This window comes from Lacerta agilis, chromosome 8, assembly GCF_009819535.1.
Source record: "Lacerta agilis isolate rLacAgi1 chromosome 8, rLacAgi1.pri, whole genome shotgun sequence".
Taxonomy (NCBI): Eukaryota; Metazoa; Chordata; class Lepidosauria; order Squamata; family Lacertidae; genus Lacerta; species Lacerta agilis.
The window spans coordinates 59,269,196-59,289,036 of record NC_046319.1 but is presented as its reverse complement, the minus strand read 5'-3'; the positions used below and the strand labels follow the sequence as shown (position 1 = coordinate 59,289,036).

Genomic DNA, 19,841 nt, shown 5'->3' with positions numbered 1-19,841 from the left:
GCATGTGCTCAACCTCAATAAATAACTTGCAGTTTTGCATAACCATGCATGTGCAGGACTGCTATAAGAAAACATATAAATGAAATGTATATCTTGTTTTTAATCTTATACAGACAGTGTAGATGCACCAGTGTAGTGCATGAAAAGATGAAAAGGCTTTGCTTCCTGCATGTTCTCAAAAAGCTATTGTGCTACACCTGTGCTGTTACTCCATTGTGGAGGAGTGGGACACTTCCAGACAACCTTGTTACTGAACATTAATTCTGCCTTTTTCTTTTAACAATATATATATACCACTTACTAGAGCAGAAGACCTCTAAGCAATTTAAATTTACATGATGGTGCAGAATGTTTATTTAAAATACAACAAACCCATTAAAAACTAGTTACATAATTGTTCAAAAAAATCATTAGCAAACAAAAACCAGGAAGCATCCAATGGTATAAAGAAAAGGGAGAAATGTATTGCAAAGATACTGGATAGGATGATTATTTTATCATTTAATTTGCTGTTTTGGCTCAGGTACCTTTTGAAAGTGTTACCAGTTTCTTTACAAATTGCTTAAAATTCTCCATTTCAAAGATTGTGCAGGACAAAAGTGTCTCAGGATGACTTTTCAGCAGTTTGTAAAACATAAATGCTGGCAACCTCAGCCCTGCCATGTGGGAATCCCTTGCAGATGACCACAGTGCCTGGAGACAGACAGTCAGGTCACGTATCCGCAGTAGTGACCAGAGGAGGAATGACCACTGGGAGGAGTGTAGAGAGAAGAAATGCCATGGTGCATCTGCAGCAGCACAACCGAATGCCTTCATTTGCCCCAGCTGCAACAAAACATGTCTCTCCTGTATCAGTTTCAGCAGACACTGTAACTCTCCAACAGTTTGACTTCACCCTCAAAGGCGCACTCCTCCATTGTCTCCCAAAACAGCCAGATGCCAACTTGAAAGGAATCAGAGAAGCCTTTGAGCTGAAACATGCTGGGCTAACTGAATAATAAAATAGACATTCTCTCCAGCACCTTTGAGATGCATTTCTCCTTTTTTGTGTAAGGCCTAATAGAAGAAAAGAATACGATTGAGCAAATTTTGTGCAATTCTTAAAAATGCAGTTTTGCGTTTAAAAAAATGAAGAAAAGAAATTAAATGCAGTATATAGTAAAACGAGGAATCAATCAATTAATCAATCAACCAATCAAGGAAACTATGCAGCTAAAAGGGGGGGGGGCAGATAGAACTTAGTAAATCCAGACTGGAGGTGAGCAGAACACACTGATGGCATTTGTAGACTATTACAGTACTGTATACATTTAAGTTCTCTCATTTCCATCTCTCTTGCAGTGGCACCACAAATACTGCAAAAGAAGACAACGCCTTTCTGAAGAAAGCTTGCTCACTCTTGAGTTCACTGGCATGGAGAATTGCAAGAACACCACGGCCGACAGCTCTCAATGCAGCTCCAGTGCAACGCCCATGGAATGCTACATGGTACTTGACAATTCAGCTCAGACTGTCATTGCTGTGCTCTGTTGCAGCGTTGGAAGCCTTTGTATCTTTGAGAACTGTTTGGTGCTATACCTCATATTTTCTTCCCCCAAGATCCGGAACAAGCCTTCCTACCTCTTCATTAGCAGCCTGGCCTTGGCAGACACGCTAGCCAGCATTATATTTGTCTGTAGCTTTGTTAACTTCCACGTTTTCAATAAGATTGATTCATCGAAGGACATCTTCTTGCTAAAACTTGGAGGGGTCAACACGTCTTTCACAGCTTCCCTCGGCAGCCTGCTGCTGATGGCCTTTGACCGGTACATCTGTATCCTCAGGCCGACAGAGTACAAAGTCCTTGTCACGAGCAGAAGAGCTGTGGTGGCCCTGGTGATGCTGTGGGTCACCATCATGGTAATTGCTTTCCTGCCATTGTTGGGGTGGAACTGCTGCCGCCTGAGCTCCCCCTGCTCCGAGCTGTTTCCTTTTGTCGACAACAAATATCTCTCAAGCTGGATTGCCTTGGTGGCCATCCTTCTGGCATCTATTGTCTATGCCTACATGAATGTTCTTTGGAAGGCCCGCAAGCATGTGGTGTACATGGAAAAGTACCACATTCAAACAGGCCAGCAGAACACAAAGGTGAGACTAGATGTCACGCTTGCCAAGACCTTAGTGATTGTCCTGGTGGTTCTTGTGATGTGCTGGTCACCAGCCTTGGCTCTCATGACTTACAGCATCTTTGCCAAACTAGATGACTCCATGAAGCAAGCGTTTGCCTTCTGCAGCACTCTCTGTCTGGTGAACTCTATGGTGAACCCCGCTATCTATGCCCTAAGGAGCAGGGAGTTGTGCTCCTCCCTGAAGAGAGTCTGCTCCTGTTTTGGAAGACTGCTGGGTGTCTCTGAGAGCAACCTAGAAGTGGAGAGCACTCAGAAGTCCTGCCCAATTGAAACGATTTGCGATGAATTTGTTGGCGGAACAGGGGCAGAACTGATGAACGTCTGCACTCCAAATGGCATCAAAACGTATACATAGAAACTGATGTTTTATACCTGTTTGAAGGGACTCTAGAGCTTATTTTCTACATGAGTTCAACTTTCCCTTTTGGTATGGCAGCAGTTTTTTGGTTGCAATGATTCCCCAGTTTATAGATCGCAGGAACAACTCCATACAAACCATCAAATCGCCAACAATGGATGTCAAGGACAGTATGAAACCAGGGCCATTAAAGTGGTCCACCTCTGGAACAGACTATCAAGTCTGACCATTTGCAACAACAGGGTGGCACCTAGAGAGTGTATTTGTTATTTAATAAAAAGCAAAGTGGGAGCATCTCTACACTGTGAAAACACAAACTCCAATTATTGTGGGCCAGGATTGGACACAATCAGGGCTACTCAGATGTTATATTTATGTGGCAGAGCAGAATAAAAGCAGAATGTGACACTTTGGGAGCTGACCTTAGCTGAAGAGAGTTTCGGAGGCTAATACACAAAGAAATACTGGGTGCAAAAATTGGCTTCCTAAGAATCTCTGCTTTCATTTTGTGTAGATTTATTTAATTAATAAAAGGTATCTAGTTCTTATGATTGAAAAAATTATGCTTGGCAGTATGTGATAAATTTGTGCAGGCATTTCTGAATCCAGAGAGAGGTCGACATGCAATTTCCAGTGGTTGTGGGCAGATAGCCTCACCTTGAATAGTTTCCTGTCTCTCCTCATCCACAACAAGCAACAGCTGGAATGAACTACAATGTGCAAAATAAAATTATGTTGTGCTGGCTGTAGACTATTCTGTTATTTTTAGTACAGAATCAAAACCATCTTACTTCTTGATTCCTATACTTAAAAGAACACATATCAACTCCTGCTTCCAGATTTCCAGATGTAGGATAGAGATAACCCTTCTCATCAACAAATGACCAAGGCGGGCAAAGAGTGTGTGTGTAGAGTTGAGGCTTAATGGGTGTCAGGGGAAGACCTAAAGGGCACCTTTGCTCCCTGGGGCATCATGTTGGTGCCGCTGCATGGCTTAAGGTGAGACTTAATGTGACGGAGAAAAGAAAGCTGCTGCTTTGGACATACAGCTTTTAAAAAACTGCTCAAGTTTTTTTAAAGTTTTTTTTTTTTTTAAAAAAAAAAAACCTTTCTGAAAAAAAATCCAAAAGCAAAATAAATGAACAGTCAGGTTTGTCCCCCCCCCCCCTGTTCAATTGACAATCATTTATACATGTGCTGGTTGTGAATATTTGATATCCAGAAAGACACAAAAATGTGACCAACCTGCAGTAGTGCAGCCCATTTTGACCCCTACGATCTCTACCCTCTCATTCAGCTCCATGTGTATACTTATGTCTTATACATGATGCCAGGCAAGTTAAAACTGATTACCTGTGAAGGTTGCACCCTTCAGTTATTATTGAGGGATGGACTGGGACCTGGGAGACCAGAGTTCAAATCCTCACTCAGCTATGAAGGCTAACCTACCTCACAGGGTTCTTGTGAGGATAAAATGGGGGAGGGGAGAACCATATACACCAACTTGAGCTCCTTGGAGAAAAGGTTGGCTATAAATGTAGTTATATTAAAATAAACACGAGTAGCATTTACACACTGCCCTATGACACTTGCCAAAACCAAGAATTCATAGTGTGGTAATGTCACACTTGTCATGGCTGAAGGAAGAAGCAGTAATGGCTGAACCAGTCATGTGAAGCGTCAGCCCAGGGGTAAGCAAAGTTAAGCAGTAAATCAGTTTTTTCCAAAATGGTTAAGAGCGGTAGACTCGTAATCTGGTGAACCAGGTTCGTGTCTCCGCTCCTCCACATGCAGCTGCTGGGTGACCTTGGGCTAGTCACACTTCTTTGAAGCCTCTCAGCCCCACTCACCTCACAGAGTGTTTGTTGTGGGGGAGGAAGGGAAAGGAGAATGTGAGCCGCTTTGAGACTCCTTCAGGTAGTGATAAAACGGGATACCAAATCCAAACCCTTCTTCGTCTTCTTCTAACTGTGTGAGAAGGAAGTAGAGCCTACTGTCAAACCATTTGGATCCAGCCAGGTTGCCTCCAGCTCTACCAGTCTGCCTTTTCTTTAAGCTCCAGAAGAGACCAACCAGTACAACCAGTTCGGCTGGCAGATATGGCCTGCCTTCTTAGTGATCATCCTACTACAACTATGGAATTCCCTGATCTGAACAACAAAAAAGAGACACTGCACATTCTTTTGTAATTCATGAAAATATTTAATAAAAACTACTTCAAAAACCAAACAAAACCCCAACTATGAAATTCCCTCCTGGTATATATATATTTATATATATATAGGCACCGAGGACATTGTTTCAGATGGCATTGGCACAGAAGTTGTCTTATAATAGTTTTAATGTTTATGTGCTCTGAAATGTAGTAAGCCAGTCGGATTTTTTAATTGCTACTTTTATTTATTATACTTATGTAGTAGGAAGTTGAGGCACGATACATGATTCTCTCTATTTTTTAATCCTCGCAACAACCCTTCAAGGTAGGTCAGGCTATGAGTTGGTGACTGGCCCAAAGTCATCTAGTGCATTTCATGGGTGAACATTTGAACCCAGATCTGGTACTGCGACAGCTTTTTTTGTGACTTTCTATCTTAACCTCGTACGGAAGCCGCCTTGGTAAAGACTTGAATTCAGAGCTGATGAAGCGGCTGGGCTAAAGCCGAAAGGTCACTCAGTTACGGATATGCCTGGAAGCGAAAGGAAAGTCCAATGCTGTAAAGGCGAGAGGCAGTGAAGGATAGGCGTGCCTGGCGTGCTCTGGTCCATGGGGTCACGAAAAGTCGGACACGACTGAACGACAAGAAGCAGCAGCAGCAGCAGCAGCAGCAGCAGCAGCAGCAGCAGCAGCAGCAGCAGCCACAGCGTCCACTTCCTTTCTCGAGATCCAAGTCCTTGGGAGACTGCTCGACTTCCGCTCCTGTACTATATGCCGCTCTCACTCCCTCGCGCTATCAGCTGCTCGCTCTCATGCACCAGGATGGTCGCGTGCTTATTATGCATGATTACATATGGCAGCGAGGCTGCGATTGGCCGAAGAAAGCTCTTGCTGGCGCCAATCAGAGCCGTTCTGAGCGGCGATTGCTGAGGGGAAAGAAAATGGAGACGGTCCAGAGGTTTCTCCTGCGGGCGGCGGCGGCGGCGGCGTGGCTCTGCTTGGTCGGGGCAGCCTCTGCCTCGGCGCCCCCTCAGCGCTACGCCCCCGACTGGCCCAGCTTAGACGCTCGGCCGCTGCCGGGCTGGTTCGACGCCGCCAAGGTCGGTGTGTTCGTCCACTGGGGGGTGTTCTCGGTGCCGGCCTGGGGCTCCGAGTGGTTCTGGTGGCAGTGGCGGGGCGAGAAGCAGCCCGCCTTCGACCGCTTCGTCCAGGCGCGCTTCCCGCCAGGCACCAGCTACGCGGACTTCGCCCCGCGCTTCACCGCTCGCGACTTCCAGCCCCGGCAGTGGGCGCGGCTCTTCCAGCAGGCCGGCGCCAGGTCAGCAAGAGACGGGCGGAGCGGGCAGCAGAGGGTGCTTCTGAATATCCGCCGGCCCGTGGCTTAGCACGATTAAGCAATAATAAAGTGTTTTCTTTTTATTATGTGGTTATGCTGTGTATGGGACGCGGGTGGCGCTGTGGTCTAAAACAGTGTTTTTCAACCTTTTTTGGCAAAGGCACACTTGTTTCATGAAAAAAATCACGAGGCACACCACCATTAGAAAATGTTGAAAAAATTAACTCTGTGCCTATATTGACTATATAGAAAGTAATTCTCTTGAATAGGAATCAAATAAACACAATTTTTCCCACGGCACACCAGGCAACATCTCGCAGCACACTAGTATGCCGCGGAACAGTGGTTGAAAAACACTGGTCTAAAAAACAACTGAGCCTAGTCCGAGACAGGGTGAGCTCACGTTGTTCAGTCCCAGCTACTGCCCACCTAGCAGTTTGAAAGCACGGCGAAGTGCAAGTAGATAAATAGGTACCACTCCGGCGGGAAGGTAAACGGCGTTTCTGTGCACTGCTCTGGTTCGCCAGAAGCGGCTTAGTCATGCTGGCCACATGACCCGGAAGGTGTCTGCAGGCAAAGGCGGCTCCCTCGGCCAGTAAAGCAAGATGAGCGCAGCAACCCCAGAGTTGTCCGCGAATGGACCTAACGGTCAGGGGTACCTTTACCTTTATGCTGTGTATAATCTGTTATTGGCATAATGTTGTAGCACATAGCAAATGATTCCTACACAGCATCTTTAGAAAGGATAATGCTGCGTGTAATTCATTTCATTTATGTTACAATATTTTTTATTGCATGGCATTTTCATTGTTCTACGATGGATAAAATACTCTTGCATAGAAAATTATTGTTACTACACACCATTGCTCTTTCATAATATAAATCATTGCAAAACTATTATAGCATTCATAATTATTAGGCTATAGCTATATTTTCTAGGCTTGAATCTAGCTTGAGTCCAGTCTTAACCTGCAGAAGAATGAAGGTGTTACACAGAACTGTGTTACTTCCTCTCCCAGCTTTACCTGGAGATGCCAGGGAATGAAATTGGGATCTTCTGTCTGCAAAGCAAATGTTCTAAGCTATGGGCCTTCCCTAAATTCTGTCACAGCATCACCCAATAAAATTGACATGCAGTAGATTTTGGACTTACAAAAATGTAAAATACATACTAAGACACATAATTAAGTTTTGAAATTTCCTGCTGAAAGATGTGGTAATAAGAAAACTGTTGCCTTCAGACAGGTGCTGCTTGGGGGCTTCCCAGAGGCATCTGGTTGGTCATTGTGGGAAACAGGATGCTGAACTTGATAGACAATAGTCTTATCCAGTTGGGGTTCTTTTGTGCAAAAGGTTTTGCCATAGTCCTCCCTCATTCATTCAGTTCTTGACCAGCTATCACACCCTATCTCTTGGTGAGGCTTCTTACGAGGCTGGGCTAGCCATTTTCCAGACATTGCTGTTGGGATGGTCTAATTTAAAATTATAGGCTTATTGAGGAAACACCTCAAAAGGTATGTGCCATACAATTGTATCCAACTAAGTCCTACTTCAAGTAGACCCATTGAAGTTAATGGTCTTAAGTTAGTTATGTTCATTATCTTCATTGGGTCTGCTCTGAGTCGGAGTAGCATTGTATACAACCCTTGATTTAAAAGGACTTAGCCATAGAAAACAAAACAGTAAAGGGAGGGGGAGGGATACAAAATGAAGTGGGATGGGGAAGTCATTGCAGAAGTTACAAGAGGTTGAAGATTTTGGGAAAGAAGTTCAATCACTCACAGAGAGGAAGAACTGGATAAAATGCAGGGCAATGAACAAACAGAAGCCAGCAAAACAAGAAATGGAAAAACCCAGCTGTACAGGCACCAGAAATAAGTAGAAGAGAAAGGGTGAACCTGAAAGAGTGTACAAAGAGAATTTCAATCATCAAACTGGGAAAGAATAAAAGAAGAGACCTGTGTTTTTACAGAAGATAACAGAATACACAAGCAATAGTTAAAAGTTTTTACAGTGTCTTGAAGAGTACTGTACACAGGGAGAAGGCAAAATAGAAGCATTACTTAAGTGTATTTCAGGCCGACTTGTTTATTAAGCATTTATCCTAATTTGGTTGCAGGGAGATTAGATGCCATTGGCTATTTAATGAGCATTCATTGTGATTTGTTTGTGGGGTGGTTAAATGCAATTGCATCAAAGCAATTGTTATGCCAACTTTCCAGTGCATTTTCCTGTCGCTTATCGCAAAAAGTCAGACCCTTTGGGGAAGTGGGTTTGCTGCGAGACCTCCCAATCAGCTATAATTGTACAACCTGAATTAGCTGGTACATGACTGAATCTCACATGAAAATAGTGACAGTCTGGAAGTGCAGCCAGAGAGAGAGAAAATGAAGTGATTTAACAAAGTTGGGAAGGCTCATATTGGTCTAGTCTCCAGCTCTCGCCTACCCTCCCTGTTAGATTTGGGAATATCATGGATTAATTTTCTTCCTTTCTAATCCTGTGTCTTTGGTGCCTACAGATATGTGGTGTTGACTACAAAGCATCATGAAGGCTTCACCAACTGGGGGTCCACCGTGTCATGGAACTGGAATTCGGTAGATACGGGGCCCCATCGAGACTTGGTGGGTGAACTGGGGGATGCTCTCAGAGAAAGGTATCTATGTGGGTTAACAAGTGGGGAGTGGAAGATCATTGCTGTGCCTTCTGTTGACATCCAGACCTATCTAACTCCATTACTGTGTTTCCCCCTTTGTTTAATCTTTAGGAACATACACTATGGACTGTACCATTCCCTCTATGAATGGTTTAACCCTCTCTATTTATTGGACAAAAAAAATGGCTTCAAGAGTCAGTTTTTTGTCTATGGCAAGACACTGCCTGAGCTTTATGAGCTTGTCTTGAGGTAAGATTGAACAACCTCCACTTACATGCTTGCTCCCTACCAAGCCCCATTGAACAAAGTGAGACTTTCAAGTAAATTGGGTTGCTCAGAGGTTTCCCCTTGCTACTTGTTGCTATGGTAGATTGTTATTGTTCATGCAACACTTAACAGAATGTAAGGGGCTGTAAAAAGTTACATAGGCCTCCTCTGCCATAGTCCCAACATTCTACCATGATTCCTACAGTGAAACCATGACTTAGCTATGAAATCTCAAATGGTTCACTATGTGTCCCCTTAAACTACCTTGGTGGGTTGTTATGAGGATGAAATGGGTAAGTTCATATGCAGTGTCCTGATCTCCTTGAGGAAGGGCAGGATATATATGCCAGGGCTATATATGCATGTATTGTTTTGATAGTCTTAGGGGGGAAATAGCTGGGGAAGCCACTGAAGCCCTGCCTCTCAGGCCCTGTCATGGTTACTTATTTAGAAATGGTAGCCAAGCTTTTCCCCATCCCCTTCAGCAATATTGTAGGCATGTTTACTCAGATGGAAATCATACTGTGTTCAATGGGGTTTGCTCACAGGTAAGTGTGCATAGGATTGCAGTCTTAGTGAGTGTAAAGGTCAACCCCTTTTGTTTTGCCTACAGTGGCTTCCAGAATTTCAGCAAACAATGCTGACAGACTTTCAAGCATATTGTTACAGGCGAGAGCGCTAGGAACATATTTTTTTTGGGGGGGGGGGAGAACACTCAAGTTCTTTACCAATTTTATGCTTTATGGAACTGCAGTACATATGCAACCCTATAACTTTGTCATTTCTAAAACATGTTTGTAGTGCACAAAGAACTCCAGTTTTGTAATAAGAATGTAGGTTTCTTGCATGCAGACCACTGGCACAATAGGCTTCTGACCAACTCAGACTTATGACGCAATGGCACTTGCATCTTAGATACAAGCCAGATCTCATTTGGTCTGATGGAGACTGGGAGGCACCAGATACTTACTGGAACTCAACCTCTTTCCTCGCCTGGCTTTACAATGACAGTCCAGTCAAGGTATCTCAATTTCCTTCATGTTTACTGATCTGTTAAAAAGGTTAAGAACTGGGTAGTCTCCTTGTTTGCATTTGAGATGAATCTCTTAGAATGGTTTCTGGTATATGGGGTTGTCACATTTTTTGTGCTCCTTTGTAAATTCCGCCACTTTCTCTTTCCTCCATGGTGAGATGTATGAATTGCTTCTGATGCAAGATCAGCTTATGGTTATGATCATATATGTGTTGCCTTATACCCAAAGGTCTCATGGTGGTTTATAAACAAATATTTTAAACTATAAATACAGTAACTAAAAAAGATCACACTTAGTGTCCCTTCCAAGAGTGCACTTCCTGCCATAAAATTAATCACACACAATCACCGTAAAACCATAAGCAGCTAAAAGCCTTCTATTGAGCTAGCGAGAGAATGATGTCAGTATTCAAATATTTGGGTGTCTTTAAAAAAAAAACCAACCCGACAGTGAAAAGCTGTTAGATTTGCAGCCAGGTGCACCTTTCTGGGGAAAGTGATCCAAAGGCAGAGAGCCTCTAGAGAAAAGGCACTTTCTCACGCGGCTACCCTCTGCGCCTCCATTGGAGATGGTATTCAGAAAAGGGCTCCAGAGATGACCAGGGGGTTCTGAGCAGGTTCATAAGGAAAGAGACACCCATAAGCCTTAAGGCAATAGAGTGTTCATCCATATGACACACTATAGGTTAAAATTAGCACTTGGAATTTGGCCTGGAAATCAGCTGAAAGCCAGTACAGATGGCCAGTGCTGTTATTCGATTATTCATCGTCCCAGTTCCACTTATAAATATGGCAGCCAGATTTTGCACCAGCTGAAGTGCATGAAACCTCTTCAGAGGTAGCCCCGCATATAACACGTTTTACTAGACTTAATGCAATGTTACCAGAGCATAGGCACCCTATCCCCATCCAGCACCCTCATCCAGTCTATCACTGCAACCAGGCATCTGAATGTGTGTACAAACTCAGCTGAAAGGCATTTGCTTAAGGTGAGGTGATACGGAAGTTCCATCAGCAGTGGCTCATTCCCATATGCAGATTGCCACCCAATACTGCAGTCATCTGGGAACGGGCAGACAACAGGCCAGGATTCTGTAATATTGGAACTAAACTGTAGCAAAGTCTTTATCCTCACTGCACTGTCAGGGAGCTGGGCGCAAGCCCAAGACTTTGTTCAGGCTTATTCCAGCTCAAGGCACAAGTCATGGTTTCGTGTGAATGAGGCCACTTTCTTCAGAGTGCTAACAGGGATTCTACAGCCATCTATAGGGCCATGTGTTGCTGTCCCCTGTCTTTGATCCAAAGCAAAGTGGATGAGCAGAACACACTGGATACTTCCATTTTTATCATGAAACATTAAGCTCTGTTTTATCTGGAGGATTTCACACGCACCTGTAATTATTGAAGAGTGTAGCATAAGGCAAAACAGCTGCAGTTATTTCCCATGAATCTCTCCCTCCAGGATACTGTAGTGGTGAATGATCGATGGGGCATCAATTGCTCTTGCCACCATGGAGGCTACTATAACTGTCAAGATAAATACAAGCCTAGCACTCTGCCAGACCACAAGTGGGAGATGTGCAGCTCTATTGACAGGAGATCTTGGGGGTATCGAAGCGACATGCAAATCAGTGAAGTCATGGATGAATCCAGCATCATTCAGGTGAGCACTTTGAAGTGTAAACAAAGGCCAAGGATTGGCCATCCAACAGTGATGTTGCAAAAGCTTGCAGAGAGTTGCCTGGAGGTTGCAACAGCTGGAGCAGAAGTTTGAATTGAGCCTCATCTCTAGTTAAAGTAGGCCACATTCTTTAGGAAAATGCTAGATACTTTTGTACTTCAGCTTAAACACATGTAAATGTTGCTGGACAAGCTCAGTATCTTAAAAAATAGGCTTTTTCAATCTTCCCCAAACCAACTGCCTCCTACAACCACAGATGAATACCTGAAAAGAGAACAAACCAAGCAAAAGCATAAACATTCATCCTGTTGGTTGACTTTTGATGGGACTGCATATGATAAAAGGCAAAGGAGAGGATAAGAACTGGCATGAAATGCCACCACCACACCTGCTCAGACAGGCCCTTTTCCTTCTTCCCAATTTATACTTAAATCCCCCACAAATGTTGGAGGCATCAACATGAGCATGCAGCATATTTATGCTTGGTGAAAATTTTGCTTTGTATGTTTATCAGAGTCAGTTTGTTGAAATTACTGCAAGAGCAGTAGGATACATTCTGCAATGTGAATATTTTACTATAATGTTGGATACTTGTGAGGTTATGGAATTTCCTAAGTCTTTCAGGAAAAAGGAGGCAGGTGCCTGTGGTTTGTTTTAGAGCAGGGGTGGCTGATGTGTTGTCCCCCCCCCAGATGTTGGACTACAACTGCCATCATCCTTGACTACTACTACTACATGTATTAACATTCTTTAGTTGCTTTATCCTGCCCAGTGAAACCAAAGCGACTTGCGAACAGACAGTAAACCCAACATACATACATTAAAACCAAGAGGAAAGAGAAGGACATTAAAAACATCCCATTCGCTTCTTAAAGGTCGCAGATAGTTTAAAGGCCAATTACCTGTTTAGAGAGTTTTGCCTGGCACTTAAAGATACAGAAATGTAGTGAAGGTGCCAGGAGAGCCTCCCTGGGGAGAGCATTCCACAAATGGAGAGCCCCTGCAGAAAAGGCCCATTGTTGTGTTGCCACTGTCCGGACCTCTAGCAGAGGAGGCACATGAAGAAGGGCCTCAGAGGATGAGCGCAGGGTCCAGGTTGGTTCATATGGGGGGAAGCGGTCTTTGAGGTATTGTGGACCATGTTATCTCCCCTGTTCTAGAGTATCCTTTCTCAATGTAAAGGACTGGACTAGTTGACTCAAACAGGCACTTGCAATTTTATTGCTCCTTTGGGGAATGGCTTTCTTTCTCTCTTGACTTAAAAAATGTTTATATGTTCTGTTTCTGTCTTTACCACAGGAACTTGTGCAAACTGTGAGCTATGGTGGAAACTATCTTCTCAATGTGGGGCCCACAAAAGAAGGGGTGATCGCTCCAGTCTTCCAAGAGAGGCTCCTAGCCCTTGGGAAGTGGCTAGGCATTAATGGGGAGGCCATTTATGAATCAAAGCCATGGAGAATACAAAAGGAGAATTGCACTTGCAGCACATGGTATGGCAAAAACTAATACAAAAGGGGGCTTCTTCTTGAAGATTCAGGGAGGTAGCCTCTAATGCTTCAGCTACTTGTAGTTGTACCATCATTTTCATAGCAACAAGAGATGTCACAGTGTCTTCATGTATATTTGGTTGCAGTATTGGCATTCTTAATGTGATGAGTAAACTGTTTTAGAACCTCTTTAGGAACGAGCACACTTGCACAAAATTCCTTTTGTAATATCTTACACAAATTCAGGTGTGAAAGAAGATCTAGTCTCTATAAGCCTTTATTACCCAGATACTATTTTACTGAGGTAGTAAGAAGGGCAAACCTTTTGCATGTGCAGCAGTAGTTCAAAGGAAACTGAAACACAAGAAGCCTCACCTTAGAAAAAGACATAAACTATTGTCAATCACAGGTGACGCTGGCTGTCAAAGTATTTGATTGGACTGCAGTTCTCTGCTCTTTCAGCACCCAAAGCCCATGAAGGTTTGCTATTCAGATTAATGGTTTCTTTTCTTACTGTGCTTTGCTTTATTGTACTTAATGAGAAAGTTTGTATTAGATTTAACATCTGAAACCACAAATGGCTTTGTTTTGTTTAAACGCTGGTTACACTTTTAAAACTTCTGTTGACTTTTTGGTATTTACTACATTGGGGGTAGTTATTTTATTTATCTAAAAGATGCACACATTGCCATATCACCAATTATCTCCAAGGCAGCTTTTCATAGATCACAGAATTGTAGAGCTGGAAGGGATTCCGAGGGTCATCTAGTTCAACACCCATTCAATGCAGGAATAATTTTTGCTATTAAAAGCTCCCCTGCATACATCAGCTATGACATGGTGATATGCTAAATCCTAAGTAGAGGGAGAGATGAGAGAATACCAACTTTGAAAGTCTTTCAGGAGCAGAGAACATTTAAAAGAGAATAGCCCAGCATAGAACTCTTAATGGAAAGTTTGCACAGGCCCCTGCCAGACCCACCTCCATGTTGGTGACGGCAGCAGTTGAAAAGCAAGGACGGACTGTCATGCAATGTTTGCTTTTAGGGGGTGTGAGTGTAAAGGTGGACTTTGAGGCTTTCATCATTCTTGGCCACGGAGCCACAACATGAGAGGGTGGAAGAAGCACTAGATCCCTGCAAACATCAGCAAGGGAAGGTATTTCCGAAACAGATGTTCTGCTCCTGCAAAAGATGGATGATTTTTCTTTGCTTTGGAATTTTTATGTTGCTTTCCACAACTTTGCTTTGCTATGTATTTTCTCAGGTACACTTCAAAGGGAGCAACAGTCTATGCTATCTTCCTGACCTGGCCAGAAAACAGTGTGTTGATTCTTCCATCACCTGTCTCATCTGCAACTACTAATGTAAGGAAAGAGGGGAAAGCAGGCCTGAAAATAGCATCTACTGGCATCTCAATAGTTTTTAACATTTCTTAAACCTCTGTTATAACAAAGAATTATTTTAATGGCTCTAGTAGGAACTTGAATACCCCGTATTCAATATGAATACAAAATTACCTTAGTCTGGCTATTGGTCTGTCTATACCAGGCATGACCAAATAAGCGCCCTCTCAGTTACCTTTGCCAAGATACAGTAGAAGTTGTGCTGGATTTCGCTTGAAAGGAAATGCAACACAGAATCTCCATATCAGATTTATATGCATATTTCCTCTGGAAAGGCAAAGTACCCCTTCAAGTATCACACACACAAATACACATATGCCACTACTGTCTAGTTTGGCTGGCAACAGCTGCTGATGGTCTTGGGCAAAGCTCTCTCCTAGCTCTGCTTCTTGAGATCTTTTTAACTGGAAATACCAGGAGTTGAACCTGCATCTTCATGCTGTTAGGGCACCTCTCCAGTTATCTGATTAGCTGGGTTTAACTTCTGAGGGGCAGGGAAAACTGCCCAGCATGAAGACAAGTAGCTCCTTCCATCTCCCCCACCCCATGCACTGCTCTTGCCCACTTTAGGGCTGCAGATTCACTGCTCTTATAGCTGGCTCCAGGTCACTATGATGCCCACACCAGAAAATGATAGGAGTGCATTGTTTGCATTTATTTCCCTATCAGTCATGTGCCTTCCCAGATTCTCTTCTTTTCCTTTTGTGAGGAGGCCACAAATTAACACAGAGGCTACAGCCTCTGCTCCCTGTAAGTAATGCAGTTGGGTGAGGTGGGCAGCAGGAGAAGTAGTAGTAACTACAGTGTAGGAAGGCAGGCTGTCAGTGGTCAATCTAGTTGCTGAGTATTTCCAAGAGATTAATTTATTTGGGATATTTATAATTAGCCCTGTCTCAGAAAGAGCTCAGGGTGATATACATCAAAACATATCAACAAAAATACAGCAAATATAACTAAAGCATATTCAAATGGGGGGAGGGGAATTGTAACAGCTAATTAAAACACATATAATGCTGCTCAGGGTAAATCTTCTATTATCAGACTGCATAAATAAATCGAACTGAAATTAACTCATAGAAGATCATTCCAAGGATGTGGCCTTACCACAGATAAGTTCCTTCTATACATCCCCTCACCCTGAATCCTGGTGGGGGCTGTGAACAGAGCTGCTCCCTCCCCACTGGCTGATCTTAAGATCAAGCTGTCTGGCATTGGAGGAGATGCTCTGGCAGATATTTGGGCCCAAAGCTGGTTAGGGCTTTCAAGCCATCTCTAACACCTTGAATCAAACCTGGTAGCACACAGGCAGGCAGTGTAGAGCTTTCAGGGTTGGCACATGTTCCCATCTTGCTGTGCCATCTGGCAGCCACAGGTTTTCACTCTAAAATTGCCCTATGACTCTTCAGAAAATTAGATTGCTGCAAATAATCAGAGAAGCCTCTCCCTTCAATAGGCCATTGTAGCTCGATACTTGCCAGAATGTTCTGTAATAGACTTAAACAGCAAAATGCCATCTGAAAACAGAATTCACATATTTAAATGCCATTTTATAAGAATGCTATTTGCTTCTTCTTGCATCCTGTGTATGTGGTCTACCCCGTGCTCTGCAATCACTTTTTACTTCTTCATTTCTGACAAGAGATCAATCTGTGCAGATGGATAATGTGGCCTCTTGTTGGGAAGGAAGCAGCTGTAGTTTTGCGCCTGTTCAGGCTACCCACAATCCCTAGACTCTTCAGGCCTTAAGCCAGTAAGCAGGTGCTTGGCAAATGTCTGTACCTTAAAGTTATTTTTTCTCATTCTTGGTATTTTCTTAACTGTAATAAGCTTGATAAAGGCAGTCCCCTCTTTACAATATTGGTACAGTTTGTTTTTACAGTGGTACAGTGTTCTCTTAAAGAGCACAGTGAAAACCTTAACCCTAATTGAAACTTGCCATTTCCATACTCTTCCTTTCTTGGAAATGCTTAAGAAACAGGGGATATTTCTGAAATCATTGTGCTTTATTCTGAACGGTCCTTCTACCCTAATTATGAATTGTTTGAAGACAGTGAGTTGTTTAGTGCAATGGGGTTCCTTCTAGCAGTACTGTATCTGTTTATTTATATTTCTCATGTTTATATCCCACCATTCCCCCAAGAAGCTTAAAGCAGTGTACATGGTGCTCCCCCACTCTATTTTCTCCTCACAGCAACCCTGTGAGGCAGGTTAGACCGAGAGACTGTGACTGGTCCAGGATCCCCTAGTGAGCTTCATGGATAAGTGGGGATTTAGACCCTGGTCTCCCAGTCTTAACACTAACCACTACTCACTGGTTCTTCCCACGTGATTAACACACAGTACCTGCATTGGGCTCATGGCCCAGCTAGGATGCTGCGGAGGGGTGGCCATGTCACCGAGAAAAGATGTGCGATCAAAATATACATTACTAGTCATGTTATTAGCCGTTTGGTGGTTCCACGTGCTCTGCAAGGCCGATATGGAGATTGCTAGCTATATGAACCAGCCTAATATCTTACAATGTTTTTGTATAAAGTAACAAATTAACAACTTTTGTTTCCTTGTTTTAGGTGACTATGTTGGGATTCTCTGAACCTTTGAAATGGCAGGTAGCCCCAGACAAAGGACTGAAGATCATGCTTCCCTCTGCTATTCCTTCACTTCTCCCTCTGCAGCATGCCTGGACTCTTAAGCTAGTTGGAGTGGCATGATGGTGAAGTTGGAAGGAAATTGAGGAACGTCTGTTTCTCTCTCAGTGACGAACCATTCAAGCTGGTGTGATTAGTGGCATGAATGGGTTTGAAATGGTAGGTGGGTGGGGCTTAAAAGATGGGTCTGCAAAGCAATGCAATGTTTTATGTGTTAGCAATCCTCAGGTGTTGCATTTCAGTAGGGAGAAACCGAAGAACGGGCCTCTCCCAGCAGGATTTAATTTGCCTGACACAAATGTCCAAAAGCACTCTGCTGTAATGCATTGAGCATCATTTGCACAGAATGAGAACTGTCTCCAGTAACTTCTCGGGGAAATTAGCTTGGGCTGTGGTGAGTTCTACTTCACTCACATGTTATGGGAAACTATACCTAGTGGTTAACTGAACACCAAAGTTATTGTGATCTTGGCCACTTAGGTTGAAATAAACTGTGATCCTTGACTTAGCATTACACCTGAAGCAGAAATTGTTGCTTGTTTCAGTCTCAGCATACCCTGATCTGTAGTCAAGGTTTGTCCTTGACTTACTGATGATGCTTTGTTAGAGCAAAAGAAACCATGATTCCTGGATTAGCGTTACCTCCAAATCTGGGGTCATGGTTTGTTTTGCTCTAATGCTAAGACAGGGATCATGGTTTGGGTCCACTTGCAGGAAAAGAACAAAAGCAGCTCTGAAAAGCACATTCCATTAAACCATTACCTGGTATACTGTGACATGCAAACTTAGGCCATTGATTAGGGGGGAAGTGAGCAGAGCTCAGCAATTAATCTCATTTGAATTAGAGCAGGTCTCCCATTTATGTATCGCTTTACACAGGAGGAGTCACAAAGCAGTTTCCAGAGACAACAGCATACAATCGACAATAATAAATCAAAATGAAACAGATATACTAAGTATAAAACAAAACAACTATATTAAGTGTTCACTCACAAACATCACTCAAAAACATGAATAACTGCCCTATCCAATAAGTATGAACACCAAAAATACATGTCCAAAACATAGACCATTGGTATTATGAGGTATTAATTAGAACTTTGAAAGCTTCTGAAAAGTGTTTTGTTTGGAAGTGGAAAGGAGAGGCCTTGTATCTGAGTTCACAAACCAGCAAAGTCCAATGGGAGGGAACACAGAATTAACTAGAATCACTGGTAAGGAGCCATCAATACATCACAGTTGTGGGGCAATAGATAATTAAATGCCAGATTTTGGTGTAGTGATTTGAGGGGAACAAAACAACTTTGTTCTTGGAAGGCAGTGATGATATGACCTTCATGTTTTCAGAATTGTGTAAGTTCATCTCTTGCAAAAAGTGGATCGTGAGCCCATGTAGAACAGGAAAAGGACTCTCTTGGAATGGGTTTCAAGGTCTAGACTTACAAATCAATTAAGAATTCACTTGTAAATAAGAAAAGTAGCTGGTCCCTCACTTGCCTTTTCCATGCATACTATTGATGAAGAGTTAATGCTATCCTGAAACATCCAGTTAATTCATATTGCTGCATATGGCATTAGGTGTCTTTTCCACTGGCATGGCTGGCAAAATTTTGAAACTTCCACCATTGGCTGCTCATCGCACCCCGTTTTTCCTTAGCTAGTCCCTTCCCTTATGTCAAGGACAGCAAATCTGGTGCCCTCCAGGTGTTGGACTCGAACATCCCTGACAACTGGTCATGCTAGCTGTGGCTGATGGAAGTTGTAGTCCAAATCAGGAGGATACCATGTTGGCTAACCCTTCCATAGCATATAAACTTATCTTCTAGACGAATAAACATACAAGATGGGGAATACGATTGCAGGACCTTTTACCCCGTTTCTTGAGGGATGTTATTGTGCTCCAGAAGTACAAGCTAATCATGCAATTGAGGGCAAATGTGGCTCTTGAGTGAAGGGTATGAGTCACTGGGTTGAAATGTTGACCCTGCAAGGGATGGATGTGAGATCTGTGGCACTACAGATGTTAGTCTTGCTCCCATCAGCACCAGCCAGTTGAGGATGATGGAACTTGCAGCTGGGCACTACAGGTTCTCCATCTCTGCTGCAAGTGGTATGTAGCAGTCAAACTGCATTCTGCCGCCCCCATTATGGCCTCTAGACTACGATCATGCAATGCAGTAGATCCCAGCAGGTTTAAGGAGTGTGTTGTAGTTGCTTAGCAGCTATAACAGGTGATTTCTTCACCTCCATCATATGGCCTATCAAGACAAGATATGACAGTATCTATATTTCAAAAGGAAACTCGTACGGTGCAACTCTGTAAATGAATGACTTTAAATCAGATGTTTAATTTTTTTAAATAAAACCAAACTGCTAGATTGAACCACATGGTATGAGTGGTCCTCCTGATGTGTTATTCTGCAATGTATTGATCACAGTGCCTTTTCTGTTTTTCACATCTGATTTCAAATGTTGGTTTTGCAAAAATAATAAAACATTGGAATTGAAGTAAAAGCATTGCATGATCTGAATATAAGGCATTGCAACAAGTGAGGTTTGGAAGCAAAATGGGTAAGAAGAAGAAGAAGAAGAAGAAGAAGAAGAGTTTGGATTTGATATCCCGCTTTTCACTACCCGAAGGAGTCTC

At 43.1% G+C, this 19,841-nt stretch overlaps 2 protein-coding genes across 2 annotated transcripts; both read left to right on the top strand.

Annotated features, from left to right (window-relative positions):
* Nucleotides 1-1,309: 1,309 nt before the first annotated feature.
* Nucleotides 1,310-2,916, top strand: CNR2 (cannabinoid receptor 2). The gene has a single exon (XM_033157749.1). The coding sequence runs from the start codon at nucleotides 1,414-1,416 to the stop codon at nucleotides 2,521-2,523; it is 1,110 nt and encodes a 369-aa protein (XP_033013640.1). The 5' UTR covers nucleotides 1,310-1,413; the 3' UTR covers nucleotides 2,524-2,916.
* A 2,577-nt stretch (nucleotides 2,917-5,493) lies between these two features.
* FUCA1 (alpha-L-fucosidase 1) lies at nucleotides 5,494-18,123 on the top strand. Its single transcript, XM_033158690.1, has 8 exons — nucleotides 5,494-5,999; nucleotides 8,539-8,673; nucleotides 8,785-8,922; nucleotides 9,856-9,961; nucleotides 11,436-11,636; nucleotides 12,954-13,144; nucleotides 14,408-14,507; nucleotides 17,117-18,123. The coding sequence occupies exons 1-8, from the start codon at nucleotides 5,494-5,496 to the stop codon at nucleotides 17,255-17,257; spliced, it is 1,518 nt and encodes a 505-aa protein (XP_033014581.1). The 3' UTR covers nucleotides 17,258-18,123.
* The last annotated feature ends 1,718 nt before the right edge of the window (nucleotides 18,124-19,841 follow it).